The sequence below is a fragment of the Elephas maximus genome, chromosome X (assembly GCF_024166365.1).
Source record: "Elephas maximus indicus isolate mEleMax1 chromosome X, mEleMax1 primary haplotype, whole genome shotgun sequence".
NCBI lineage: Eukaryota > Metazoa > Chordata > Mammalia > Proboscidea > Elephantidae > Elephas > Elephas maximus.
This window is the reverse complement of record NC_064846.1, coordinates 155279601-155305454: the sequence shown is the minus strand read 5'-3', so window position 1 is coordinate 155305454 and position 25854 is coordinate 155279601. Positions and strand designations below refer to the sequence as shown.

Below are 25854 nucleotides of genomic sequence, written 5' to 3'. Positions count from 1 at the left end.
ATAACAAACATGCATCACTTTTATAATTAAAGAAAAGTTTTAAAAAATAATGAAATCTTTTCTGTATGTATGGCAAGCTGAGCACTGGTCCAGAATACTTTTGTGAAAAATAAGATGGATATTTACATAGTTTCACTTTATTCTCATTGTTCAATGTAGAGAAATATAATTATTCAGTGTAAAGTCTCCAGAGGACACGTGTGGCCTTCTGCTCCTCACCCTACAGTCTCCTTTCTCTGGCCCTACTCTCTAGAGATGTTGATTCTGAGCTGAGGCCTAGGCCTCTGGATTTTAACAAGCCCCCTGGATGATTCATTTGTATAATAAAATCTGAGGACTACTGACTTTGGGTTACAATATGAAAGGTTGTAATGTGAAAGATAAATTGGATTTGTCTTCCCTGACTCCTAAAGCTGGATCAGGACCACTGCACAGGAGTCACATGGAGGCATGGCTTTGCTTGGTATAAAAAACAAAAACAAAAAACCCACTGCCAAGGTGTGAGGCGAAAGTAACACTAGCTGTGATGGTTAAGGTTATGCGTCAACTTGACTGGGCTATGATCCTCAGTGGTTTGACCGTTATGTAATGATGTAATTTGGCAGTTATACAATGATGTAATTTTTAAATTGTGGCAGTTATGTAATGATGCAGTCATCCTCCATTTTCACATAACGACCTGGTCTTTGGAACCTAAATGTGTCGATGAGTGAGGAGTGGGTGTATAATTTTCTAATTACCAGGAAATCACAGTGCTATTATACAGTTTTTAATATATATGGGTACTCAGTAAGCAAATACAGAACAAATGAAAATAAATGGTAAGTTGAGTATAAGACCAGAAGAAATCTCATCGATTTTCTGTCTTCATTTGATATCATCCTAAATTTCCCTAGCCTCAGGTTATTCAATCTTTAAAGAAGGAATAATTATACCTATGGATTCCCTATGTCATTTAAGAGAATGTCTCTATATAACCTTGATCTCCTCTATAATAGTCATGCATTCAACAAATGTTTATTGAAAGACTATTTGATGAACAGAAGTATGCTTACTAAATGAAGTGCTGTTTAGTAAAAAAAATAAACCTAAGAAACAATGGCACTTTTCAAACGTTTGAAAAAGACTAGATAAATCCCAACTGTCCAGTTCTAGCTTGTCTAAAAAAACCCAGGTAATTTTCTGGAACAAACACAGTTAAGTAATTCATGGCACTGAAACTCAGAAATTAAAGATGAAATAAAATATTATTCCAATCTTTGTGTTTCTACAGCAACTTGAAACTGCCATAATTAAGTTACAGTAAAGACAAGCCATTTCAAGCTGGCACTAACAATGCTGAGAATAACCATAGAGTTTTCTTGTTTTTTACCTGATTAAACGGTCAGAGCAAGTCATATTCTACTTATTTCCGGGTGGATTCTTCACATTTCCTGGCTTGTAAAACAAAAGTTAGAGTATTAACCCAGTTTGAAAAGAAATAGTGAAACTTCTTCAAGTGCCCATCCTCAGTATTTAAATGGAAACATTAAATATTATTATACAAATGTGTTTTTGAAGGAATAATGCAAAGTGATCCATTTCTCAATGAACAGAATTACTACAATGACAAGAAATGAGAAAGAAGTAAAGCTCCATTAATCCTCACTACACAGATTCAGTTAATAAGTTGATTCTATAAAAAATCAAATCAAAAGTGAAAATATATCCATGAAAGATTTAATACTTCATGCCGCTGTCACTGTTGGAGGAGTCCAGCTTTAGACTGAAGTTGTGTACGAGGTTTCACAACTATGAGAATGCTTCCTGTAAGTACTCCGCTCCATGTATCACCCACATTAGAGGCTAATTCACAAAACATGTTTACTCTGAAAGGGGTTATAATCAGACCACACCCATTCTGCCTGGCTGTCATCAGGAACATATAATTAGGTCATGTCATCCATGAGAAGTGATGTGGGAAACTTTCTACTGGGAAAAGTTCATGTGCTAAACGTTTAAAGCCTAACTTTCTTTCCTGTGTGCTTTTAAGACTTTAATTCTGAAAACACATTAGTAAGACCTGATTTACGTCAAAGATCTGAGCTTTCCAGAGATGGCAATCTGAAACACATCAGGCTACAGCTCAGCAGGCGGTGAGGCTGTGAGGCTGTGAGTCTGTGGTCTAGACTTAGCGCAGGTTTTCCTGGTTGCCTTCTCTCAGAGTTACCCATGTGCAGAGGGGGAGGGGAGTGAGAAAACAGGAACATGTGACTAATCCTGTAATTTCACAGCATGGTTTCTAGGCAATTTTGGGGCTTACTGGAGTGACTGAGAAATGGTCTATTAGCACCGTAATCCTACTTCCTGGTTTGCCCAGGCTATACTGAGCCACTGTCCCAGCATAATTAATAGTGCTCCTTTCAAGAGTGTCCTGGTTTAGAGGAAAATTATATGATCACTTATTTTTCAACCACATCCATTTGATGATGGAGTTCTGGGGAACGTGGCCAAATGTTTTCCTTGGTGGGTCATGATCAACACCCAGTCATAGTTGTCACTCTGAACGAAGCTCTACAGGACTCTGCCTGTGCAACTTGCCTCCTTCTCCAGAGCCACTTTCCTGCTTGCATACCACACCACAGGCCCCAGAGGTTTTCTTGCTGTTGCTTGAACTTGCCAAGCTCCTTCCTGGGACAAGATCTTCACTTTTTTTGTTGTTGTTGTTTGTTTTTGCTGTGTATATTCTCAACAACAACAACAACAAATTATTTTTTTAAAAAAATGTACTCCTTGACCTAGATCGGAGCCCTGGGTGGCGCAGTGATTAAGAGCTGGGCTGCTAACCAAAAAGGTCGGTAGTTCGAATCCACTGGCTGCTCCTCAGAAACCCTATAGGGCAGTTCTACTCTGTCCTATAGGGTCGCTATGAGTTGGAGTCGACTCGATGGCAACAGGTTTTGTTTTACCTAGATTGATAAATCCCAATTCTTTACCTGGTTAAATGCTATTCATCCTTTAGATCAAGGCTTTCACCTGTACCCTGCCCTTCAATTTAGGTGAGAACCTTTTATTCACTTTCCTAGCACCCAGGCACTTCCTTATTTGTGTAATTATCTCTTAAATGCTCAAATACTCCAGGAATCTGTAAGCTTCAGGACAGCACAATATCCGTAGGGATTCCTAGCACACAGTATTCATAGGTTTATTGAATAAACAAAGGGAATGGAGTAGAAATTAGAGGTCTGATGAGTGTAATAATAAAAAAAAAGTTTGGAGGTATGATAAATGAAAAGCAAGAAGAGATAACAAGAGGCTTATAAGGGTAAGTCAAGAAGCCCTGGTGGTGCAGTGGTTAAGTGCTTGGCTGGTAAACGAAAGGTTGGTGGTTCAAACCCACCAGCTGCTTCCTGAAAGATGTGGCAGTCTGCATCCATAAAGACTGCAGCCTTAGAAACCTTATGGGGCAGTTCTACTCTGTTCCATAGGGTCACTGTGAGTCAGAATCAACTTGACAGCAACGAGTTTGGTTTGATTTAACGGTAAGTCTGATAATCACATCCAAAAATTGGGTCCGGCATAAAAACAATGTTGTTTCTACCTAAGTATATTTCAGGTCAGAATGCCCCTAACGTAACGTTTGCAAAGCACTTTGAATGATATTCTTATATATTCTACTCTCTATACTCACCAGCATCTCAACCTCCAAAATATAAAACGTTAAATTCGAAAGCTTTTTACCATGATTTAAAAAAAAAAGTTCATAAGCCTTTGCATCTTACAGCCACTAAGAAAATGAGCACATAAAAAACATTCTTTTTATGAATAGAAACTTCACTAAAGAAGACATTCAGGTAGCTAACAGATATATGAGCAAATGCTCACGATCATTAGCCATTAGAGAAATGCAGATCAAAACTACAATGAGATCTCATCTCACCCCAACAAGGCTGGCATTAATCCAAAAAACACAAAAGAATAAATGTTGGAGAGGCTGTGGAGAGACTGGAACACTTATACACTGCTGGTGGGAATGTCAAACGGTACAACCACTTTGGAAATCGATTTGGCGCTTCCTTAAATAGAACTACCATATGACCCAGCAATCCCACTCCTCGGAATATATCCTACAGAAATAAGAGCCTTTACACGAACAGATATATGCACACCCATGTTTATTGCAGTACTGTTTACAATACCAAAAACATGGAAGCAACCAAGGTGCCCATCGACGGATGAATGGATAAATAAATTACGGTATATTCACACAATGGAATGCTATGCATCAGTAAAGAACAGTGACGAATCTGTGAGACATTTCATAACACAGAGGAACCTGGAAGGCATTATGCTGAGTGAAATTAGTCAGTTGCAAAAGGGCAAATATTGTATAAGACCACTATTATAAGAACTTGAGAAACAGTTTAAACTGAGAAGAAAACATTCTTTTGTGGTTACGAGAGCGGGGAGGGAGGGAGGGTGGGACAGGGGCATTCACTAATTAGTAGATAAGAACTGCTTTAGGTGAAGGGAAAGACAGCACACAATACAGGGGAGGTCCGCACAATTGGACTAAACCAAAAGCAAAGAAGTTTCCTGAATAAACTGAATGCTTTGAAGACCAGTGTAGCAGGGCCAGGGGTCTGGGGACCATGGTTTCAGGAGACATCTAAGTCAATGGGCATAATAAAATCTATTAAGAAAACATTCTGCATCCCACTTTGAAGAGTGGCGTCTGGGGTCTTAAACACTAGCAAGCAGCCATCTAAGATGCATCAATTGGTCTCAACCCACCTGGATCAAAGGAGAATGAAGAACACCAAGGACACAAGGTAATTACAAGCCCAAGAGACAGAAAGGGCCACATGAACCAGAGACTACATCATCCTGAGACCAGAAGAACTAGATGGTGTCTGGCTACAACTGATGACTGCCCTGACAGGGAACACAGCAGAGAACCCCTGAGGGAGCAGGAGAGCAGTGGGATGTAGACCCCAAATCCTCATAAGACCAGACTTAATGGTCTGACTGAGACTAGAAGGACCCTGGTGGTCATGGCCCCCAGAACTTCTGTTGGCCCAGGACAGGAACCATTCCCGAAGCCAACTCTTCAGACATGGATTAGACTGGACAATGGGTTGGAGAGGGATGCTGGTGAGGAGTGAGCTTCTTGGATCAGGCGGACACTTGAGACTATGTTGGCATCTCCTGCCTGGAGTGGAGATGAGAGGGTGGAGGGGGTTAGAAGTTGGCAAAATGGACACGAAAAGAGAGAGTGGAGGGAGAGGGCAGGCTCTCTCATTAGGTGGAGAGTAATTGGGAGTGTGTAGCAAGGTGTATATGGGTTTTTGTGTGACAGACTGACTTGATTTGTAAACTTTCACTTAAAGCACAATAAAAATTATATTAAAAAACATTCTTTTGATTGAAAGAAACAACTCTGTTGCTAGGAAAACTTTCTTGTTCGGTTATATATCACTTATACTATAACATGACAAGTCAAATATGTCACTAAAGAAGTATTGAATCCATTCACCCAATAACAAATCAGACCTCTCTGGCAGAGACCGCCATGATCTCAGAAAAAACATTTGACTTCAAAAGGCAGTTCCTGGTTTAGCACAAGCCAGAAATTAATTTTTTTTTCATTTTCAGAGAAACAGTTTTATTAAAACATTTTATAACTCATTCATTTTCTTTATAATCCAAATTTAAAGCATAGTTGGCTTTGTTTTTTTTTTTTTTTAAATAATTTTTATTGTGCTTTAAGTGAAAGTTTACAAATCAAGTCAGTCTCTCACATAAAAAATTACATACTCCTTGCTACATACTCCCATTTACTCCCCCCCCCCATGAGACAGCCCGCTACCTCCTTCCACTCTCTCTTTGTGTGTCCATTTTGCCAACTTCTAACCCCCTCCACCCTCTCATGTACCCTCCAGGCAGGAGATGCCAACATAGTCTCAAGTGTCCGCCTGATCCAAGAAGCTCACTCCTCACCAGCATCCCTCTCCATCTCATTGTCCAGTCCAATCCATGTCTGAAGAGTTGGCTTCGGGAATGGTTCCTGTCCTGGGCCAACAGAAGGTCTGGGGGCCATGACCACCGGGGACCTTGTAGTCTCAGTCAGACCATTAAGTCTGGTCTTTTATGAGAATTTGGGGTCTGCATCCCACTGTTCTCCTCCTGTTCCCTCAGGGGTTCTCTGTTGTGTTCCCTGTCAGGGCAGTCACCGGTTGTGGCTGGGCACCATCTAGTTCTTCTGGTCTCAAGATGATGTAGTGGCTTTGGTTTTTAAACAAATTCTTTTCTTACCGTGTTCACAAGCATGAATTACAATTTCTGCTAGCAAAACTGAAACATATTTTAAAAATAAAATGCTGATTTCTAATAGTTACGCACTGCCACGTGAAGGAGGATTTCCTGCTAAACCTCTGAGGTACAGTAAATCAAACCAAACCCGTTGCCTTCCAGTCGATTCCAACTGCTGACCTTTTGGTTAGCAGCTGTAGCACTTAACCATTATGCCACCAGAGGTATAGTAGCCCACTGAGATGTCTGAGCACCTCACCAGTTGAATTATTTTGATCAATTACATGACTTCTCTAAAGTGCAAGTTCTTCATTTATAAAACTGGTTAATAATAAACCCTGCCTCACAGATTTTTCATGAGAGTTAAATGAAATGATAGCCTAAAGAGCTTAGCACACAGGGTGAAGCTCATAGCAAGGGCTCAATAAACGCTAGTTATCGTATACAGAGGAGCCCTGGTGGCACAGTGGCTAAGCGCTCATCTGCTAACCGAAAGATCAGCAGTTCGAACCCACCAGCCACTCCCCAGGAGAAAGATGTGGCAGTCTCCTCCCATAAAGATAACAGCCTTGGAAACCCTATGGGGCAGTTCTACTCTGTCCTGTTGAAATTGACTTGACAGGAACAGGTTTATCATATACAGCAGGTCTCTCAACTTTTTTGATGAGGAAATAAAAGGTAAGAACGACCTACTAAAAGAACCCAGTGAAATTCCAGTTCGATGTATGTGATTGGCAGAATAATGGCCCCTCCAAGATGTCTGCATTCTAGTCCTGGGACTGTGACTATGTTACCTTACATGGCAAAGGGGAATTAAGGTTGCTAATCAGTTGACCTTAAAATAGGCAGATTACTCTGGATTATCTGGGTGAGCCCATTGTAATCACGTGAGTCTCTAAAGACTAAGAGGGAGACAGAATAGGTCAAGAGATGGGATTTGAGAAGGACTCTACCCATTGTTGATGGCTTTGAAGATGGAGGAACAGGGCCATAAGCCAAAGAATGCTGTAGCCTCTAGAAGCTGAGAATGGCCCTCAGCAAGAAAAGGGGCCTTGGTCCCACAATAGCAAGGAACCTGCTATTAACCACCAGCATGAGCAGGAAACTGGAGCCTCCAGAAAGGAATGCAGCCCTGCCCACGCCCTGATTTAGTACTTGACTTCTGACCTACAGAGCACTAAGACAGCAGTAAATTTGTGTTGTTTTAAGCCATTAAGTTTGTGATAATCTGTTACAGGAGCAATAGGAAACGAAAACACTCTTGACTAAGAGGTGTATGCCCTATGACTCCATATTCCATCAGCAGACATTATCAGGCAGAAAACGAAAATGGGCAGTGTCACATGAGCAGTGGTTGGCGGCTATCATGTGCTACAGTCTGTTCATTTTCTGTGTTCCTCACATGGATAAAACTCATTTAATCATCAAAACAGCCCTATGAGGCCAAGCCCCATTTCCCCGAGCCCTGAGTAATTTCCCAAGGTTTCAAGGCTAGTTAAGAGGCAGAGGGGGAGCAGGACCTTGGTACCCCAGGTCCAGAGTCCACTCTCTTAACCATCATGCCACACTGAATCCCATCAGCCAATCTTTTCTGATACCAAGCAGGTATGACTTTCTAAAAAGAAGGCGATTATTTTAAAGTTACATAACTTACTTTCAGCCAAAATCGCGTGCTTTTAGAGAGCTCAGGAATTCTGAATACAGGAAGAGAAAGCAGGACATGTTTACTCAGGGTGGTGGCTGCTACTTCCCTTTTGTTTTCCTGCTGAGCCAGCATGAACGTGGATTATGAAAAGCTCAGCTTCTCAAGTTTTGGTCAGTTTTCATGTTGGTAACAGGTTTATGTTTTATACACTATATATACAGGAGATTTTTTGGTTCATTTTCTATTGTTTTATATACATATATATACACACACATAACAAAACAGTTGCCAATTCAACATTTTTTACGTGTACAATTCAGTGACCCTGATTACACTCATTGTGCTGTGCAACCATCACCTCTACCCCTTTCCAAATTATTCCAGCACCAGGTCTGTTTCTTTACGTATTCTCCTGCCCTTTAAAGAATTACTCTAACTTTTCTTTTTAGTTATTGCTGATCTTTAACAGGCATTCTACAGTTCTGTGATAGTAACTTGTTACATTTTTTTAAAAACCTAGTGAAAAACTAAAATATGACATTTACTGAAACACACTGCTGTGTATAGCTGATCATAAGACAACTCTCGAAGAGTCAGCTGAGACCCTGAGGGCTGACACCCATTTCTGGCCTCTAACTGGGATAGTCAGACCTTGGGGTGAGACTATCCTGAGAGGGTTTCAGATCAGCAATGAACAATCAATAAATATTTTCATGGTTTTAGTAAGCTCCTTGAGTCAAAGAGTGAGAATCATAATGGGAAAGATCAACAAATTCAACTACATTAAAGACTTCTGATCATCAAAGGACACCAAAACTGAAAAGAAAAACCCCAAACCAGGAGAACACATCTGCAAACACACAACCAAAAACACTGTTAGATGCCATTGTTTTCAATCGCCTCATATGCATGCAAAAGCTGGACGATAAATAAGGAAGACCAAAGGAGAACTGACACCTTTGAATTGTGGTGTTAGAGAACAATATTGTTTATTCCATGGACTGCCAAAAGAACAAACAAATCTGTCTTGGAAAAAGTACAACCAGAAAGCTACTCAGAAGCAAGGATGGCAAGACTAACTACGTCACACATACTTTGGACACATTATCAGGAGGAATCAGTCCCTGGAGAAGGACATCATGCTTGATAAAGTAGGGGGTCAACGAAAAAGAGGAAGACCCTCAACGAGATGGACTAACACAGTGGCTGCAAAAATGGGCTCAAGCATAATGATTGTAAGGATGGTGGGGGACCAGGCAGTGTTTCATTCTGTTGTACACAGGGTCATTATGAGTTGGAACCAACTTGACAGCACCTAACAACAACAACAAGGTGCCATCAAGTCAGTTCTGACTCATAACCACCCTATGAACAAGAGAATGAAACACTGCCCAGTCCTGGGCCATCCTCACAATCGTTGCTATGTTTGAGCCCACTGTTGCAGCCACTGTGACAATATTAGCCACTTTGTCAAATATTTGTATCTAGAAAAAAGATAAAGAATCTTTATAAATTAATAAGAAAGAGACAAATGACCCATACCAAAAATGGCCAAAATGGATGAACAGGCATTTGCATTTCGAGAAACCAATATACACACGCGAGGATGGTCAACCTCATTTGTAATCAGAGAAACATAATTTAAACCACAATGAGAAATTCTGGGAACATCTTGAAATGCCAGATACTGAGAAAACTATCACAGACTACTTGGATCATGTCGAAAGAACTCAGAGCCAACTTTACTAGCCAAAGATGAGAAAATTTGAACTTTAATAAGGATAAGAATTATAATGGATTGAAACCAATCCAGTATGTTTAAATCTATGAATTCATAATAATAAATTTTAAAAAACTCATCCCTCTGAGGATGAGAAGTAACCAATTCATTATTTTGAAAACTGGATAAATAAGCAGAAAAAAAAAATCAAGTATTTATCCTGTCTTCCCTTAATCGGATAATTAATAAATGAGGGGAAGTGGTTCCTTTTTAAATCATTCCAGCTATACAGGAAAATAAAATGACAGAAGTAGAATGTAATTTTTTGCAATCCCAATGAATTAATGGGTGTCAGAATCGACTTGATGGCACTGGGTTGGGTAGGCATTGAGCATTAAGAGATGCTAACACTAAAAAGAAAAGTGAAAACCACACTTACGTGCCTTCTAATAAAAGGAAACACTACCATCTATAGTTTTGCCAAAAGGATCAAACAGGAGCCTATTTAAGCAACCTCTGGACCCAGCTGCCAATTTGGAGGGAATACTGAGGACGGAGGAACACGTTAAACTGCACCATAAGTATACAATCAGCAAAACCCAAACTGTTGAAAACTCTATAGGCCAAAGTGCCAGGCTCCTTAAATTGTAAGGAAATAAAAGGATGGAAGGGGAACCTGAAGATTTGTGGGGTAAAGATTTACTCTACCTCAAGTCCTTTGGCCTTTGTCCTTGGTTCCTGAGAGAGAACTCTAAACCCTTGGAATTTCCTGAGTATTTAAACTGCCTTTGTTATCTAGACCTCTAGATCACACCTGGGGGTTTGTGCTAATGGGCAGGGGCTGGTCTGACCTCAGACTACATAAGGAAGCCAATAAAAGCTCTTGACATGGAAGTTTCATGGACTTCCTGGTTGGTGAAAGACACTGATGCACAAAGGAGAGTGATGCATCCCTTGGGACATGGAAGCTCCATGCGGGGGGAACCCTCCCAGACCTCCTCCTATGAGTCTCTTCATTTGTATCTTTTTTTTTCTACAATAAAACTGTAATAGTAACAATAGCACCTTCCATGAGTTCTGTGAATTGTTCCAGCAAGTTATCGAACCCAAAGGAGTAGTAGAAGCCAGCAGATCAGGAATGAGGGAGCCAAGGGGGGAATTCCTGAGCTTGCGGCTGGCATCCTGAAGGGTTGGAGGGAAACCCCAAATTTATAGACAGCAGGTCAGAAGTGAGGGTGTTGTGTGGACCCACTTGCAGCTGGTGTCTGCCTATTTGGCAGCCTGAAGGACAGTGTTCTTTTAACTCTGGGTGGCTAGAGTCAGAGAAGTGCTGCATGGGCAGCTGGTATCAGAACTGGACAGAGAAGTAGAAAAGTGGAGATCTGTTATATCCTCATAGTTGAGGCAAGAAAAGTATGAATTTTGATTTATTTGACTTGAGATTATCACATGACTCAAGATTGTTGTTGTTAAGTGCTGATGAGTTGATTCTGACTTATAGTGATCCCACGTGACAGAGTAGAACTACCCCATAGGGTTTTCTAGGCTGTAATCTTTATGGGAGCAGATCACCAGGTCTTTCTCCCATGGAGCCACTGGGTGAGTTTGAACAGCCAACCTTTCAGTTAGCAGCCAAGCACTTAACCATTGTGCCACCAGGGCTCCAACTCAGGATTAAAAGAGATTTAAAGGGCATATGAAGTTAAAAAAAAAAATGATGAGCAAGACTAAAGTGATAGGGATAAACACTGGGATGATAAAGCCATAAAGAAAGACAAGGAAATGATTACTATGAAATTCAGGATAGTAATTATTTTTGAAGAAAAAGAGAAGACTATGATAGGGATGGTCTAGAAGGTGGAGCGTCTAGGTGGCTGGCAAAGTTCAACTTTTTGTCCTGGATGATGATTACAAGGATGTTTGCCTTATATTAATTCACTTAGCTATAAAAAAATTTAAAAATTAAGGAAAGTACATTATTGGAGCAATTTGGAAAAATGTTTTTTGGTGTCTATCCAAGTACAGCTTTATTTCAGGGCTCAACTACTTAATACCATACTCATTTAAGAGTATATGATTAATACAATTGAAACATTCCGATCACATGGACTTTCCTGGGCACATAGACTGAAGCCCACACTCTCGCCACACTAGCTTGGGGTCACTGCTGTGGCTGGCCTTCCCTTGGGGATATGCAGGGGAAAGCTGCTGGAGAGTTCCACAGGATGAGTCAGCTTTTCAGTGTCTGAAGACTAGCTTAAAAAGCTTAGCTGGGCAAAAGTCACTGATAGTCTGTTTGATGAGGTTCCATTAATTTGGAGCAGGGTAGCCCGTTGAGACTGGGTACTCATTGCAGAGATAAGAGTGGCTGGGGCTTCCTGTTTAATGGGAAATAGGGGTCACTTTAAGTTCTCTGTCAGAGGAATAAAATGATGAAAGATAGGATGCCAGCAAGAAACCTTGAGCTGCACATTCGTTGCCCTGGCTTCATGAGTATGGAAATCAGGCATTTATTTGCAAACATGAGCCCTGAGGGAAACAGCAAAAAACGCGACCTGGATTTTTTCCATTTTTTTAGAAAAGAGGGGATGCATATTTAAATAGTGAAATATCATTTGGGTAATACACATCTTCATTCCCATTGTTCTCCTTAGGCATTCCATGAGAGAAATGGATGTTTCCCCATTTTTAGAGGCCCAGTATCCAAGCTGTCTTCCTATAAAGTTTCTGAATCCCCTCAGTTGAGGCTTGGTAGGATGCCAGCCTAGCCCTCACCACAGAAGCCAAAAAGGCCAGACTTATTTCCCAGCCTCCCTTGCAGCTAGGCCAGGAACCCATGACCTAAGCTTGGTTAACTGAATGCCCCCCAGATACAGACTCTGAGAAACATGGCCAGGAAGAAGTCATCCTAGGGGCAGCCCCAGCACTGACTATCCACGGTAGAGGGCAGTAATTAGTATTCATGGTGGCTGTGTCCACATTTTCATGCGGCTGTTAGAGTGATGTATTCTTGGCTCTCATTCTTTTTTCTTTTCTTGTACTTTAGGTGAAAGTTTACAGAGCAAACTAGTTTCTCATTAAACAATTAGTACACATATTGTTTTGACATTGGTTGCCAACCCCATGACATGTCAACACTCTTCCCATCTTGACCTTGGGTTCCCCATTACCAGCTTTCCTGTCACAACTGGGAAAATTTGAATATGGAACATATATTAAGTAATATTTATATAAAAAATGAAATGTTAACTTTCCTGAGTATGATAATGGTATTGTGATTACATAAGAGAATGGCTTTGTTCTTAGGAAATACAAACTGAGTTAGATATGGGTGGAAAGTGCAATGATATTTACAACTAGTTCTCAGATGGTTCAGAAAAAAAATATGTGCATGAGCACACATGAGTAAAGAGAGAAATGTAGCAAATGTAGCAAAATGTTAGTGACTCCAGTGAAGGGTATATTCATCGTTTTACTCCTGCAAGTTTGAAAGTTTTTTGAAATAAAAATTGGGAGGAAAATCATCTTCCCATACACATACCCCCCAATACTGAAAAACTATTTTAAAGCCACCAGTCTGGCAAAAATTGAAAAGTCTAATAATACCAAGTTTTTGCCCTGAGAGAATAAATTGGAACAACCACTTTGGAAAACTATTTGGCTTCATCTAATAAAACTAATGACATACAGACCGTATGAACCAGGAATCCCAGCCTTGAGAAACTCCTCACAAACCATGACGCATGTACAAAAATGTTCACAGCTGTGTCTTCACAGCAACATACTGAAAACCACCCAACTATCCGTCAACATGGGTATTTTCCCACGAAGAAGTATTCTATACCAATGCAAATGAACAAACTACAGCCATACGTAGCCCATAAACATAATGCTAAGGAAAAAAAAAAAGAGTTACAAAATAATATACATAATATAGTAAAACTCCACTTATGTAAACTTTGTATATTTATTTAAATTATAAAGGCAAAAAAACAGGCAAGTTCAATTAGAGTGTTTTAAAATACACACATACATTGTTAAAACTAACCAGAAAAGTTTAAAGAAATGCAAGGAAATGAAAAACACAAAATTCCAGAGAGTAGTTCCCTCTGAGCATATGGAGAACTTTGAAGGCATTGGTAATTTCCTGTTTTTAAAGGTGGATGGTTGATAAATGTATGGTCATTATAGTGCTGGATTTTAAACTGCATACACGTATGTTCTTTTTTCTAAAAAATCAAACCTTAGAACACACTCCGATGACAACATTTCCAGGCACACCTATCTTCTCTTCACTATTCTAGCAGAGATCATTTTGGCTAAAGCAGATAAATTGCCCTTAAGTGACCAATGATGATGACAGAACTGAATGAACACCTTAGCCAAATATTACTGATAGAAGACTCAGTGCAAATATTTAGAATTAATTCATAAAAGGGAGAAAGGAGGTGGCAGAGCAGCAAAATGCCAGAGGTTTGTTCAGAGCCCCCGGGAAAGAATATAATTGAGAACTGAGCCATTATTCATACCATTTAAATTTCTAGGCCTTACTGTAAACACAACTTCCATAAATGTCTTTATTTACAACTAAAGGCATGTCTATTCGTGTTACATCATTACAGTACAAACAATTCTGAATTAGACTGTACCTAACTGAGACTGGTAACTAAAGCTTGACTTGAAAATCAATTTCTAAACGAGCTAACAAACAAACAAAAAAATCTTGGTGAAGTACTTGCCAATTCCTTTCAAAGAGACGGACTCTCTTCTTTATCCAAAAATCTTAATTTTTCTGTGTGTTTCTGATGGCACTTACCATGTTCTCTTTAGTATTTTGGTTGTGCACTTTCCTCATCCCCCTTACTAGATTATGAATTACTTGACATACCATAAATAAAATATACTCAGCTCCAGGGCCCCGCCAGATTACTGTTACAGGGTAGCTTAAATCTTTGCTCTCATTAAAAAACAAACAAAAAAAAACCTGAAGCCCAGAAAATCCAACAAGGGGGGAAAAAAAACTGGGACCTCACATTCAAACGATTTCTGAAATCTAAACCTATCTAATCTTGAATTAATAAGGCCTTCTGCTATTTTGTATTTAAAACTGAAGCTCAAAGTTTAAATAGTCAACATCTATTACTTTCTACCGCGAACAGAAAGCTGTCAGGGAAACTATGTTCTGAGAGCAAACAAACAGAACACTTCAAATTCTCAATACCTCTTAAGAGGTCAAGGGCCTAGAAGACTAGACAAAGAAATGCTGACCAACTACGAGCTAATTAGAAATCTTTACCACCCTACTTGCAGAAGACTCATATACATATTTGAGTAGTTTTAATATCTAATGTTTTCAAATTACCGCAAAACATTGGCCTGTTTCATTTGCATTCCTCCCACAGGCCAGTTGCTTCTGCACTGGGTTGAGTTCTCAGAGCAGTTAGAAAGCTGTTTTCAAGCAAGAGGTTCCCTTGGCACCCCTCTTTGGCTTTGGTGTGCATCTGTCACACCACACTGGGCACTCAGAGTGGAGGCTGATCTAGTCTCACTTTCCACACTTCTTTCTAGGGCAGTGTACATTTTTCCTGACATTTATTTCCTTCCCCACATAGAATTCAGTGTGGACTTGTTAAGGAATTTTTTAAACAGGAAAGAAAGCTTCCAAAGAAAATGTCAGAGAAATAAAAAAAAAAATCTATTGAGTGTTTATTCTATAAAAGGGATTGCCAAAGGACACTTGATATTGATACAGAACTTCCTACTCAAGAGCCAGTTTAAACAGGCTCAACAGACTAATTCCTTTAGAAGCCACTCATATAAAAATTAGTCTTAAGATCTTCATGGAAGATTACTTACGTAAACACTGAGGAGGGCCTATAATTTATTCTATAATGGTACTTCCAAATTCCATTTCAACATTTTGGATTTTAATTTTGAGACAGTTATATATTTTTTAAAAGAGTATCTTCATCTGAAATAATTTAAAGTCAAAATGAACTTCCTTTAATCTATAATGTAAAAGGTATCTGTTAATATAAACCTAATTCTTCCTTAGCTGGTTGTATACCCTCTCAGTCCTTAGAGAAGACATGACACCTTATTCTATACTCATGCTTCCTTATTAAAGAAGGGGAGAATGTTCCAGCAAACTTTATGTGGCTGCTAGAAGAGATGAAAGATGACACTCCCTTAAAATTACACAACCTCCTCTCTGCGGCTCATCCACCAGACAGCACAAGAAGGTGCCTGTGGCTGGTGGCTGGCCCCCAACACACCAAGATGCATGCCCATAACTGGGCTGAGAAGGCTAAGGGATGCACAGTTACAGCACTGCTAATGAAAAGAACTGAGCTTATGACAAATGGAAGGGGTCTCAATTATTTATCTTTTACTTGGAAGCATACTATTTTCCCTTTGAATCCAGTTTTTATAAAACTATGCTTTGAACAGATTATAAATACAATAGAGAGGAAATTATGGTCTAAGGCTGTGGCGCAATGTATTTTGTGATCACTAATTTAATCCTGCTGATAATAATCAAATGCTCAGAAGTTCTACCACGTGTCCAATAAAGGTCACCAGAAAATGTGAACGGAAGGCATAATTAAAAACAAACAAAAAGCAAGAAAAACCAATAGAGTTGGCAAGTATTTTACAAAACCCTAGAGAAACCACACATTTAAATCAAAAGGAAGATAATAAAAAAGATGCTTCTCACCTTTTGAAAGTTTTTCCACAGATCTTCTATGACTATGTAGCCTCGCAAACCCCAGTCATATAGTAGTTCCCCGCTGACCTTGAAACACAATATAAAAGATCAACTGCTATTCCATATATGAGGGTAAGGAAAACAATTTTTCTTTTTCCTGTTTCTAAAAATTCTGTATTTAACTATATCATGCAGTAAGTCTTGGGACATACGTATTAAAACTGTGCAACATAAGCAAACAAAAAGAATGATACAGTAAGAAAAATAGTCTGGTTTACAGTTACATTTTAAAATACTTTGCTATAACTTTCAAAATTTCAGTCAAAAAAATGTAGATCATTGCTGATGGAAGAAAATCAGACACAGAAGACTTCTACCTGTCGCATCTAGTATCCAGTCTTGCACATAACAGTCAATTCACATTTGCTAAGGTGAAAATCAACCATCCATTTTAAGGGTTTAAATAAAAAATAGGTGAGCCCAATGAATATGTTCCCTATTTTCCCAGGCCCCCCCAAAACAGAAAGTTTTTGAGTTCCTATATGGATTTGGGAAGTAACTTAATTCAGAATTCTTTCTATAACATCCTAAGAGGTAGGACCCATGGTCAGGGAATATTTCCAGGTCATGAAGCTCACTACCTTAAAATGCGCTAGCCTGCCTTTGGCCAGCTGGCTTTAAATGTTTGAAAATTTAAGAAACATTTTCAAGTACTGAACTTTAAAAAAAAAAATGCCTCCTGGTAATCTGCATTTCTTGGTTGAACTTATGACAAAGAATGATGACTACGCTTTCACATAACTGCTCTTGTTAGCTGCTGTCAAGGTGGCCACCAACCCATGGTGACACCATGCACAACAGAACAAAATGCTGCCCAGTCCTGCCCCATCCCCATGACTGGTTGCAGATTGGGCCACTGTGATCCACAGGGTTTTCACTGGTTGATTTTTGGGAGTAGATCTCCAGGTCTTTCTTCTAGTCTCTCTTAGTCTCGAAGCTCCGCTGAAACCTGTTCCGCATCGTAACAACATGCAAGCCTCCAGTGACAGATGGGTGGTGGCTGCGCATGAGGTGCTGTGGCTGGCAATTGAATGTGTGACTCCCTCATGAAAGGTGAGAATGTCATCACTGAACCACAATTGCCCTCCTTCCAAGTTAACAGTACTTCAAATTTCTGAAAGCAGTTATTACTCTCTTCCTAATTTTTATAATTTATCTTTGCATAGCATTTTACTTTGTACTTGTACAACAGGTACACAGACCAATAAAATAGAATTGAGAATCCAGACATAAATCCATCCACATATGGCCAACTGATATTTGACAAAGGCCCAAAGTCTGTTAAATGGGGAAAAGATAGTCTGCTTAACAAATGGTGCTGGCATAACTGGATATCCATCTGCAAAAAAATGAAACAAGACCCACACCTCACACCACGCACAAAAACTAACTCAAAATGGATCAAAGACCTAAATATAAAATCTAAAATGATAAAGATCATGGGACAAAAAATAGGGATAATGCTAAGAACCCTAATAGATGGCATAAACAGAATACAAAACATTACTAACAATGCACAAACATCCAAAGAGAAACCAGATAACTAGGAGCTCCTAAAAATCCAACATTTATGCTCATCAAAAGACTTCGTCAAAAGAGTAAAAAGGCAGCCTATAGGCTGGGAAAAAATTTTTGGCTACGACAAATCCGATCAGCATCTAATCTTTAAAATCTACAAGATACTGCAAAACATGAACAAAAAGACAAATAACCCAATTAAAAAATGGGCAAAGGATATGAACAGACACTTCACCAAAGAAGACAATCCGATATCTGAGGAAATGCTCACAATCATTAGCCATGAGAGAAATGGAAACCAAAACTACAATGAGATTCCATCTCATTCCAACAAGGCTGGCATTAATCCAAAAAGCACAAAATAATAAATGCTGGAGAGGCTCTAGAGGGACTAGAACACTTAAACACTGCTGGTGGGAATGTAAAATGGTACAACCACTTTGGAAATCAATTTGGTGCTTCCTTAAAAATCAAGAAATAGAACTACCATACGATCCAGCAATCTCATTCCTTGGAATATATCCTAGAGAAATAAGAGCCCTCATACGAACAGATATATGCACACCCATGTACGTTGCAGCACCGTTCACAATAGCAAAAAGATGGAAACAACCTAGATGCCCATCAACAGACAAATGGATAAGCAAATTATGGTATATTCACACTTCACGTAATGGAATACTATGCAACGATGAAGAACAGTGATCAATCTGTGAAACATCTCATAACGTGGATGAACGTGGAAGGCATTATGCTGAGTGAGATTAGTGAGTCACAAAGGACAAATTTTATGAGCCCACTATTATAAGAACTCAAGAAAAGGTTTAAACAGAGAAGAAAACATTCTTTGATGGTTATGCTTGTGGGGAGGAAGGGAGAGGGGTATTCACCAACTAGATAGTAGACAAGAATTATCTTAGGTTTCGCTTCGTCAGCCATGACCGAACGGGTTCGAAGCCCTGAAATAAAGCCAATTGTTTTGTTCTGACTCATCCTGGGTACAAAAAAAAAGACAAAACTTCCCACTGACTTTAAAAATAAATAAGAATGCAACTCAGATTCACATCCTACTATCTCGGTTGTGAATACAAAAGATCCTTTGTAACATATACCGTAGCATCAAAGGTAAAAAAACAACCCCCACACTGGGGACAGCCACATGTATTTGTAAACCAGCAGCCAAGCCCACCAGTTACTGTTGAAACCATAACAGAATGACATGATGTTTAACTAGTTATTTTATCCAGGGCATGCAAATGCATTATTCACTGTTTCTGAGCTGGGGCTGGAGCAGGAATAGAACATTAAGTATCTGCCTCCAGGACTGTTATAAACAATGTCAAGCCCATGCTGGTAAGGTCTTACTGGCATTAGACACCAAAGCCATCAACTCCCAATGGCTGGGGCCACTGGACTCTCACCTACAATCGCAGCCTGATCCAGGGATAAGGACTCAATCCTGTCACGAGGAACTCAGTGAAATCAGTATCAGGTCAGTCCTGGCTCAAAGCCTTCAGAGCCTAATTCTGGTGACTGTACTATTGCCGCCTCCTGGGACTGAGTCTCCAGGTGATATGCCAGTTCTGGCTACTGGGTCACTGTTTCCATAAACTGCCCAGGACCTCAAAACCTAGACCCACCTTGCGTTTGGCAGTGTTCTAAGGGACTCTCTGAGTCTCACTAACTGCCAGACACGACCTCTTCAGGCTACCTACTGGCCTACATCAGTAGTTCTCAAATGTCGTGAGCATTACAATCATCTGGAGGGCTTTCTAAAACACAGATTACCTGCCTTTACCCTTCAGTAGGTCTAGGTTGTGGCCAGAGAAATTGCATTTCTAACAAGTTCCCAGGTGATGTTGATACTGCTAGCCCAGGACCACACTTTGAGAACCTCTGGTCTAGCTTTACAGTGTTCTACCTACCTGCCAAAATACTACTAGTAACCTCCTGTGGAACCCTCTCTCACTGTGGTGGCTAAGAATCAGCCAAAAAAAATGAAAGCCAGGCGAAAAGCAGTACTGAGACCACCAAGGGAGGAGACAATCAACTGTGCCAAGGGCTGCAGACAAAATGAAGCCTATGAGGATAAATGGCTGTCACCTGGAATCAGCCAAAGTGGCCATAGCAACAACACTTTCAGTAGAGTAGTGGGCATTATAGACTGTATCTAGCTGGTGGGAATGGGAGATGAGAAAGTAAAGATGCTGAATAGAAGTATGCCCCCAAAAGGAAGGTAAAAGAGAGAACCAAAAGCTTAAAGGGAGCCAGGATCAAGAGAAGGACTTTCTGGAATACGGAGGCTTGAGTATGTTTGTAGGTTAAGAGGGAAGAGATGAGGCAAGGAAAGAGACTGAAGATGCAAAAGAGAGATGGTACTTGATGAAGCAAAACTCTGATAGGTAGAAGGAACAAGGAACAGAATGGTCATCATGAATGGAAAGGATGACCTTAGAAAAGCTACTCCACAGAGACAGAGGGAAAGGAGGACAGTACATTACAGAAACAACTTCAACGATAAAATGATTTTTCTTTCAAGTAAACAAGAGTTTAGAATCCTAGAACATCCTCCAAAAACCCCCTGCTGTTAAGTCAATTCCGACTCATAGCAATCCTATAGGATAGAGTAGAACTGTTCCATAGGGTGTCCATGGAGCAGCTGGTGGATTCAAACTGCTGAACTTTTGGTTAGCAACCATAACTCTTAACCAGTGTGCCACCAGGGCTCCCAGAACATCCTAGAGGATAGTAATATCATTTTCCTTTGGTATTATCTGTAACAATTTGCCAAATGTTAACAGCCCCTCTATAGTTAGAATATAATCTCAATGGATTACTTGCTGCAAATTAACAAACTCCACCTAAGTCATTACCTTTATTACATTTAGTTTTCTCTAGTAACTTTTTAAAGAACTTAACACTTTATATTGAGAACTTAGATTGAAGTCCAATCTGCTTTTTTTCAATACAGAAAAAAAAATCTGAGTCTCATTCACCCATTATAACTGAACATGTCCTCAGTGAAATTAATTAACATATATTGTTAAACCCAAGTCATTTAAGTATCTTCTTGAATGGGGAGATTACATTGTTTCAAAGCAGAATATACCAGGGCAAAGATGATGGTAGATGTTGAGACAGAAATACCAGGACAGTATGAAAACATTTCTAAAAAAAATTTATTTCCATTTTCTGTGCCCAAGAATGCTTAGTGTTAATTTCCAAAACTGGCAAAGCTCAGTTTAAAAAGAAGAGTTATATAGAAAAATACTATATTTTTCTACTGTTATTCTTTTAATTCAACTTTATTGAAAAAAAATCACATGCTTAAAAAGACTGAGGAAAAGCTTTCTGCCATAAGAATCAGTAAGTTATACAAAATAAATGTAAATAACCAAGTTTTTAAGAGGCAGTAAATCACCTCAAAGTTTTTATTTTGTTCCTTAAAAGAAATAAAGTACTCTCCTCAGAGAGACTAAAAATATTTCAGGAAAGCTGTGCAATTTCAATTTATGACATGACTACAGCCAGCAGACCTACCAACCTTGTAACATCCTCTAGACCAGAGATGAATATAAACACAACTCCGCCTTTTGGAATGAAAAATCAGAGAAACAAAAGAATTACATGTCAAAAATTATTCCGAAAGAAGATTAAAAAGTCAAATGGAGAAAACAAAAAAGAAACTGTGAAAACTAAACTAAAAACTTTCATGAGAGTCAAGCTAGGAAAAATATCCATACGGTTAGCACGAGGGGACACTCATTCATTTAAACCATTTTTATTGCACGTTGGTTGTGGGCCTGCCGTGGTGCTTGGTATTGGGCAAATACCCATAAGCAAAGGACAAGAGTCTTTGGCCTCATGGAGGTCACACACTAGTGGAGGAGGCTGCTAGTGATCAAGTAACAAGTGTATAACTGCAACCTGGTAATGGGATGACCAGATGGAAAATAACAGGGTGTTTGAAAAGCCCTCTCAGGAGAGGTGCCACTGAAGCTGAGGCCTGAGGTTAAAAAAGAGCAGCCATGTATAGAGACCAAAGTTCATTAGTTTATTAGTGGTTACCAGGAGTAGGAGGGAGGCGGTGGGGGGGGGGGGGGTTGTTACTGCTTATGAAGCCCTGAGTTTTGGTTTATGGTGATGGAAAAACTGCATTAAGGGTAGGGTTGCACAGCCAATTAATGTAATTGCTGTCAATAAGTTGTATTCCTGTAAAAAGGCTGAACTGGCAAAAGTTGTACAATATACTTACAACAACAACAAAAAGTTTTTGCTGCTGAGGCTGCTTATGTACAACCAAACACCTCATGGGATCTGGATCCTTGATTTGGATGTTTAGGGTCATGGTTTCATGGGACATCCCAGAAATTGGTCTAATAATGTGTCTAGTGCTTCAGTTCTACCTTCTAGTTCGTTGTGTAGTGCCTGGGGTCTTAAAAGCTTGCAAGCGACCATCCAAGGTACAACAACTGGTCTCTAGTCACCTAGAGGAAGAAGGAAAGTCAGGAATAGGAGAATGTGGAATGTGTAGCTAATTGCCTACATGAACAACTGCCTCCTCTGCCATGAGACCAGAAGAACTGGATGGTGCCTGGCTACCATTACTGAGTATTTTGATCAAAGATTCTATAGAAGAATCCTGATCAAAAGGGGGATAATACAGAAAAGAATTTCAAATTCTCATGGACTCTAGACTTTCTGGAGCCATGGGGGGTGGATAAACCCCTGAAACTATTGCCCAGAGATAATCTTTAAGTCTTAAACCAAAAATATCCCTTGAAGCCTTCTTAAAACCAAACAATAGTTTAGCTTAACTAGTAAAGAATATCTGCCTTGACCGTTACGTGCTTTTAAGATCTATCTCTAAGGGATCTAACTGACAACCACTACTCCGAAGATTAGATAGAAAGCTTAGGGGCACTGAGTTCATGTTAATGGGGGAGGAACATCTCAGAAAGCGAGGGTAAGCATGGTTGCACAACTCAAATGTAATCAATGTCACTGAAGTGTACATGTAGAAACTGTTGAATTGGTAGTATGTTCTGCTGTGTATATTCTTAACAACAATAAAAATAAATTATTAAAAAAAAAAGAAAGAAAGGAGCAGCCAACTGAAGCCCTAAGAAGGGTGTTCCCAGCAGAGAGGGCTGCATGCCTCAAAGTCCCTGGCAGGGAAAACCAAGCTGGTGCCGACCAGAGAGAGAGAAGGCTTGGAAGGCCAGAGCACAGTCTGTGCATGCAATTCCAGGAAGAGAAGGTTGTGACCAGATATGCCCAAACTAAGAATGACCAAAAATTAGCAGCTCTGAAATTTGAGTCTCTGTATTTCCATATGAATACGCAAACTAATTTTAATTTTCCTTCGTTAGTATTCAAATTAGCATATATTCTCTGAACAATGACATTACTGGAAGGAGGGTAGGAACTAAGGTACACAGCAGAGAAAAACAGATTTAATTGCTGCAGTCCGCCTATATGTGCAAATTAATTTTAGTCTGGTGTCATAAAAACTGCAAAATAAAATGAAAATTAAGCAGTAAATCCATATATACACAAATAAGAATGAGGGTCATCCTAGCTTACTGGGTCCAACTTACCTGGGCAAAGCTGATGGCTTGCTGTGGATAATAGACAGAGGCAGCAAATCCCATGAAACCAGGTGGATATATCAACTTCTTTATTTTTGAACCTATTCGATAAAAGGGCATAGATACCATCAGATGATTCATTAGCCTTACCATCACAATTCATCCTGTACATTTAATACTGAGTAAGACTTCTTTGGTCCTAATTCACAGAGAATGTGACTAACAATATTACACTTAACAAAAATAAGCACCATCCTTTAACAGCTTTATTGAAGATATAATTCACACACCACAAAATTCATCCGTTTAAAATGTATTCATAGAGCTTATGCGACAATTACCATAAGCAATTTTAGAATATTATATCATCCCCAAAAGAAACCCCCTACACCTTAGCTGTCACCCTTTAATCCCCCACCCGACCCCAGCCCTAGCAACCATTAATCTACTCCGTCTCTATAGACCTGCCTATTCTGTACATTTCATATAAATGGAATCATACTATATGTGGTCCTTTGTGACTGGCTTCATTCGCTCAGTACAATGTTTTCAAGAGACCCACCATTTCTAAGAGAGCAGAAAACACATTGTTTTGAAAAAGAAACATTTTATTTTGGTTTCTAAGGTTTACGCTCTTTTAGGGCAAAGTGGCTTCCTATTTAAATACTAAATGCAAGCATTTCTCTTCTCTCCCTTCCTGAGACCCCATTAAAATTACAGTAAGAGAACAAAATAAGATAATAAATCCACAGGGAGGAGAAAACATGTGGAGAGGCCACTGGCAGATAAAAAGTGTCAATCAATTTTCAGAAAACAGAAAGTATATGGCAACGAGAGGACATGCAGCCCTGAAGTCTTGAGGAGGGAGCAGATCTGCCTCAGGCAGCTTCAGGGAGGCTCCAGAAAAGATGACAAATGCAAGTTTTGTATCTGAACCAGCTCGCCCACCCCATTCCAGTGCAAAACTGCCCGTGGTCAGGCAGCCACTCTCAAGCCAAAAAAGGGGGAGTGGGGAGGAGAGGTATCTCTAAAGAAATGCCATGGATTTTCTACTAGGAACCAATACAGGTGTGTGTGTGTGTGTGTGTGTCTGTGTGTGTGTGCGTTAGTGCCCTCTTCACATAGCATATAAGGTCAGCTCCCATCCAGCTCACCATGAGACAGAGCCTGCTTGTCAGCAAGTCCCACTATGCTCAGGGAGCTCTTACTCAACTGCCTCATTCTTAACCATTACTGGACAACCAAGGATCACCAGACATTTGAGGAAAGCCTGAAACATAAAAGAGAGCAAGACAAACAAGCAGAAAAAAATGACCCTATAGGAAATAGAACTTAAAAACAAAACTAAACTTGTTAAGTATCGCCAAATAAATTCAAGGAGCTACTATATTAAACGAACATTCAGAGAACAAAGACTTCTTAGAAAAGTAAAAAAACCCAAAAGGAATATAATAAAATAATCAAGAAAACACAAGAGACACAGAGGGTCAATTTAGACAGCCCAATCACTAATTAATATGAGTTCAGAAAAGAAAAAGTATGGGAGTGAATTTTCAAAGAAATCCAAGATACCTTCCTAGAGCTAAAGGCTGCAAACCACTACAATGCTGAGTCAATGAATGAAAAGATGTGTCTAGTCACTGCACCATGGAAATTCAGAACACTAAAAATTCAGAGAAGATCCGTGAAGTTTCCAAGAAGAAAACAAAATGGATCACTTAAAAAGGAACAAGCATCAGACTGTCTACCAACTCTCACATCTGTAACACCAGATGCCAGAAGACATGGCCTTTGAAGTTCTGATGGAAAACAAATTCTATGCCCAACCAAATAAATTATCACTTAGTAGAGGGTAGAAAGTAATTTTCAGACATGCAAGGACTTAGAAAGTTTACCTCTAACATATCCTTTTTTGAAAGTTACTTAAACCTGTACTGCAACAACATAGCAATGTAAACCAAGGAGAAGACACGGAACCCAGTGAAGGGGTTCATACCCAAGACAGCATGAAGACAAGACCTGAGACAACAGCTGTTGTCCCATAGGGGACCATTTACCTGGGGGAACCTGCAAACCACTCAGGCCACCTATAAATATACCTACCATTCCACTAATCTTGCTTAATGAACTCTTAGGATTCTGTTCATCTCAGGCCCTTTTATACTCAGCACCCATGGGATAAGCCCAGTTGTTGTGTGTGCGCACGCGTGTGTGTGGTTTATGTTTCTGAAAAAGAATTAAGGTTTCAATTTTAATATTACCATGACCTCTCCAAGAAAAGGAAAAAAAGGAGCTTTCCCTGGGCCTGCAAGACACCCCC

The 25854-nt window shown here is 39.7% G+C and overlaps 1 protein-coding gene across 4 annotated transcripts in view; it reads right to left on the bottom strand.

Moving 5' to 3' along the window:
- The window catches only part of APOO (apolipoprotein O), a 59865-nt gene that overhangs the window by 2476 nt on the left and 31535 nt on the right, over window positions 1–25854 (bottom strand). For 3 of the 4 annotated variants that reach the window (XM_049871353.1, XM_049871354.1, XM_049871355.1), the window contains exons 6-8: window positions 23544–23635; window positions 16375–16452; window positions 1373–1437 (exon numbers count right to left, since the gene is read on the bottom strand). In XM_049871353.1, the coding sequence (XP_049727310.1) occupies window positions 1402–1437; window positions 16375–16452; window positions 23544–23635 (206 nt within the window). In that variant the 3' untranslated portion in view covers window positions 1373–1401. The remainder of the gene's footprint in view (window positions 1–1372; window positions 1438–16374; window positions 16453–23543; window positions 23636–25854) is intronic. The other variant, XM_049871356.1, reaches the window with a different exon arrangement.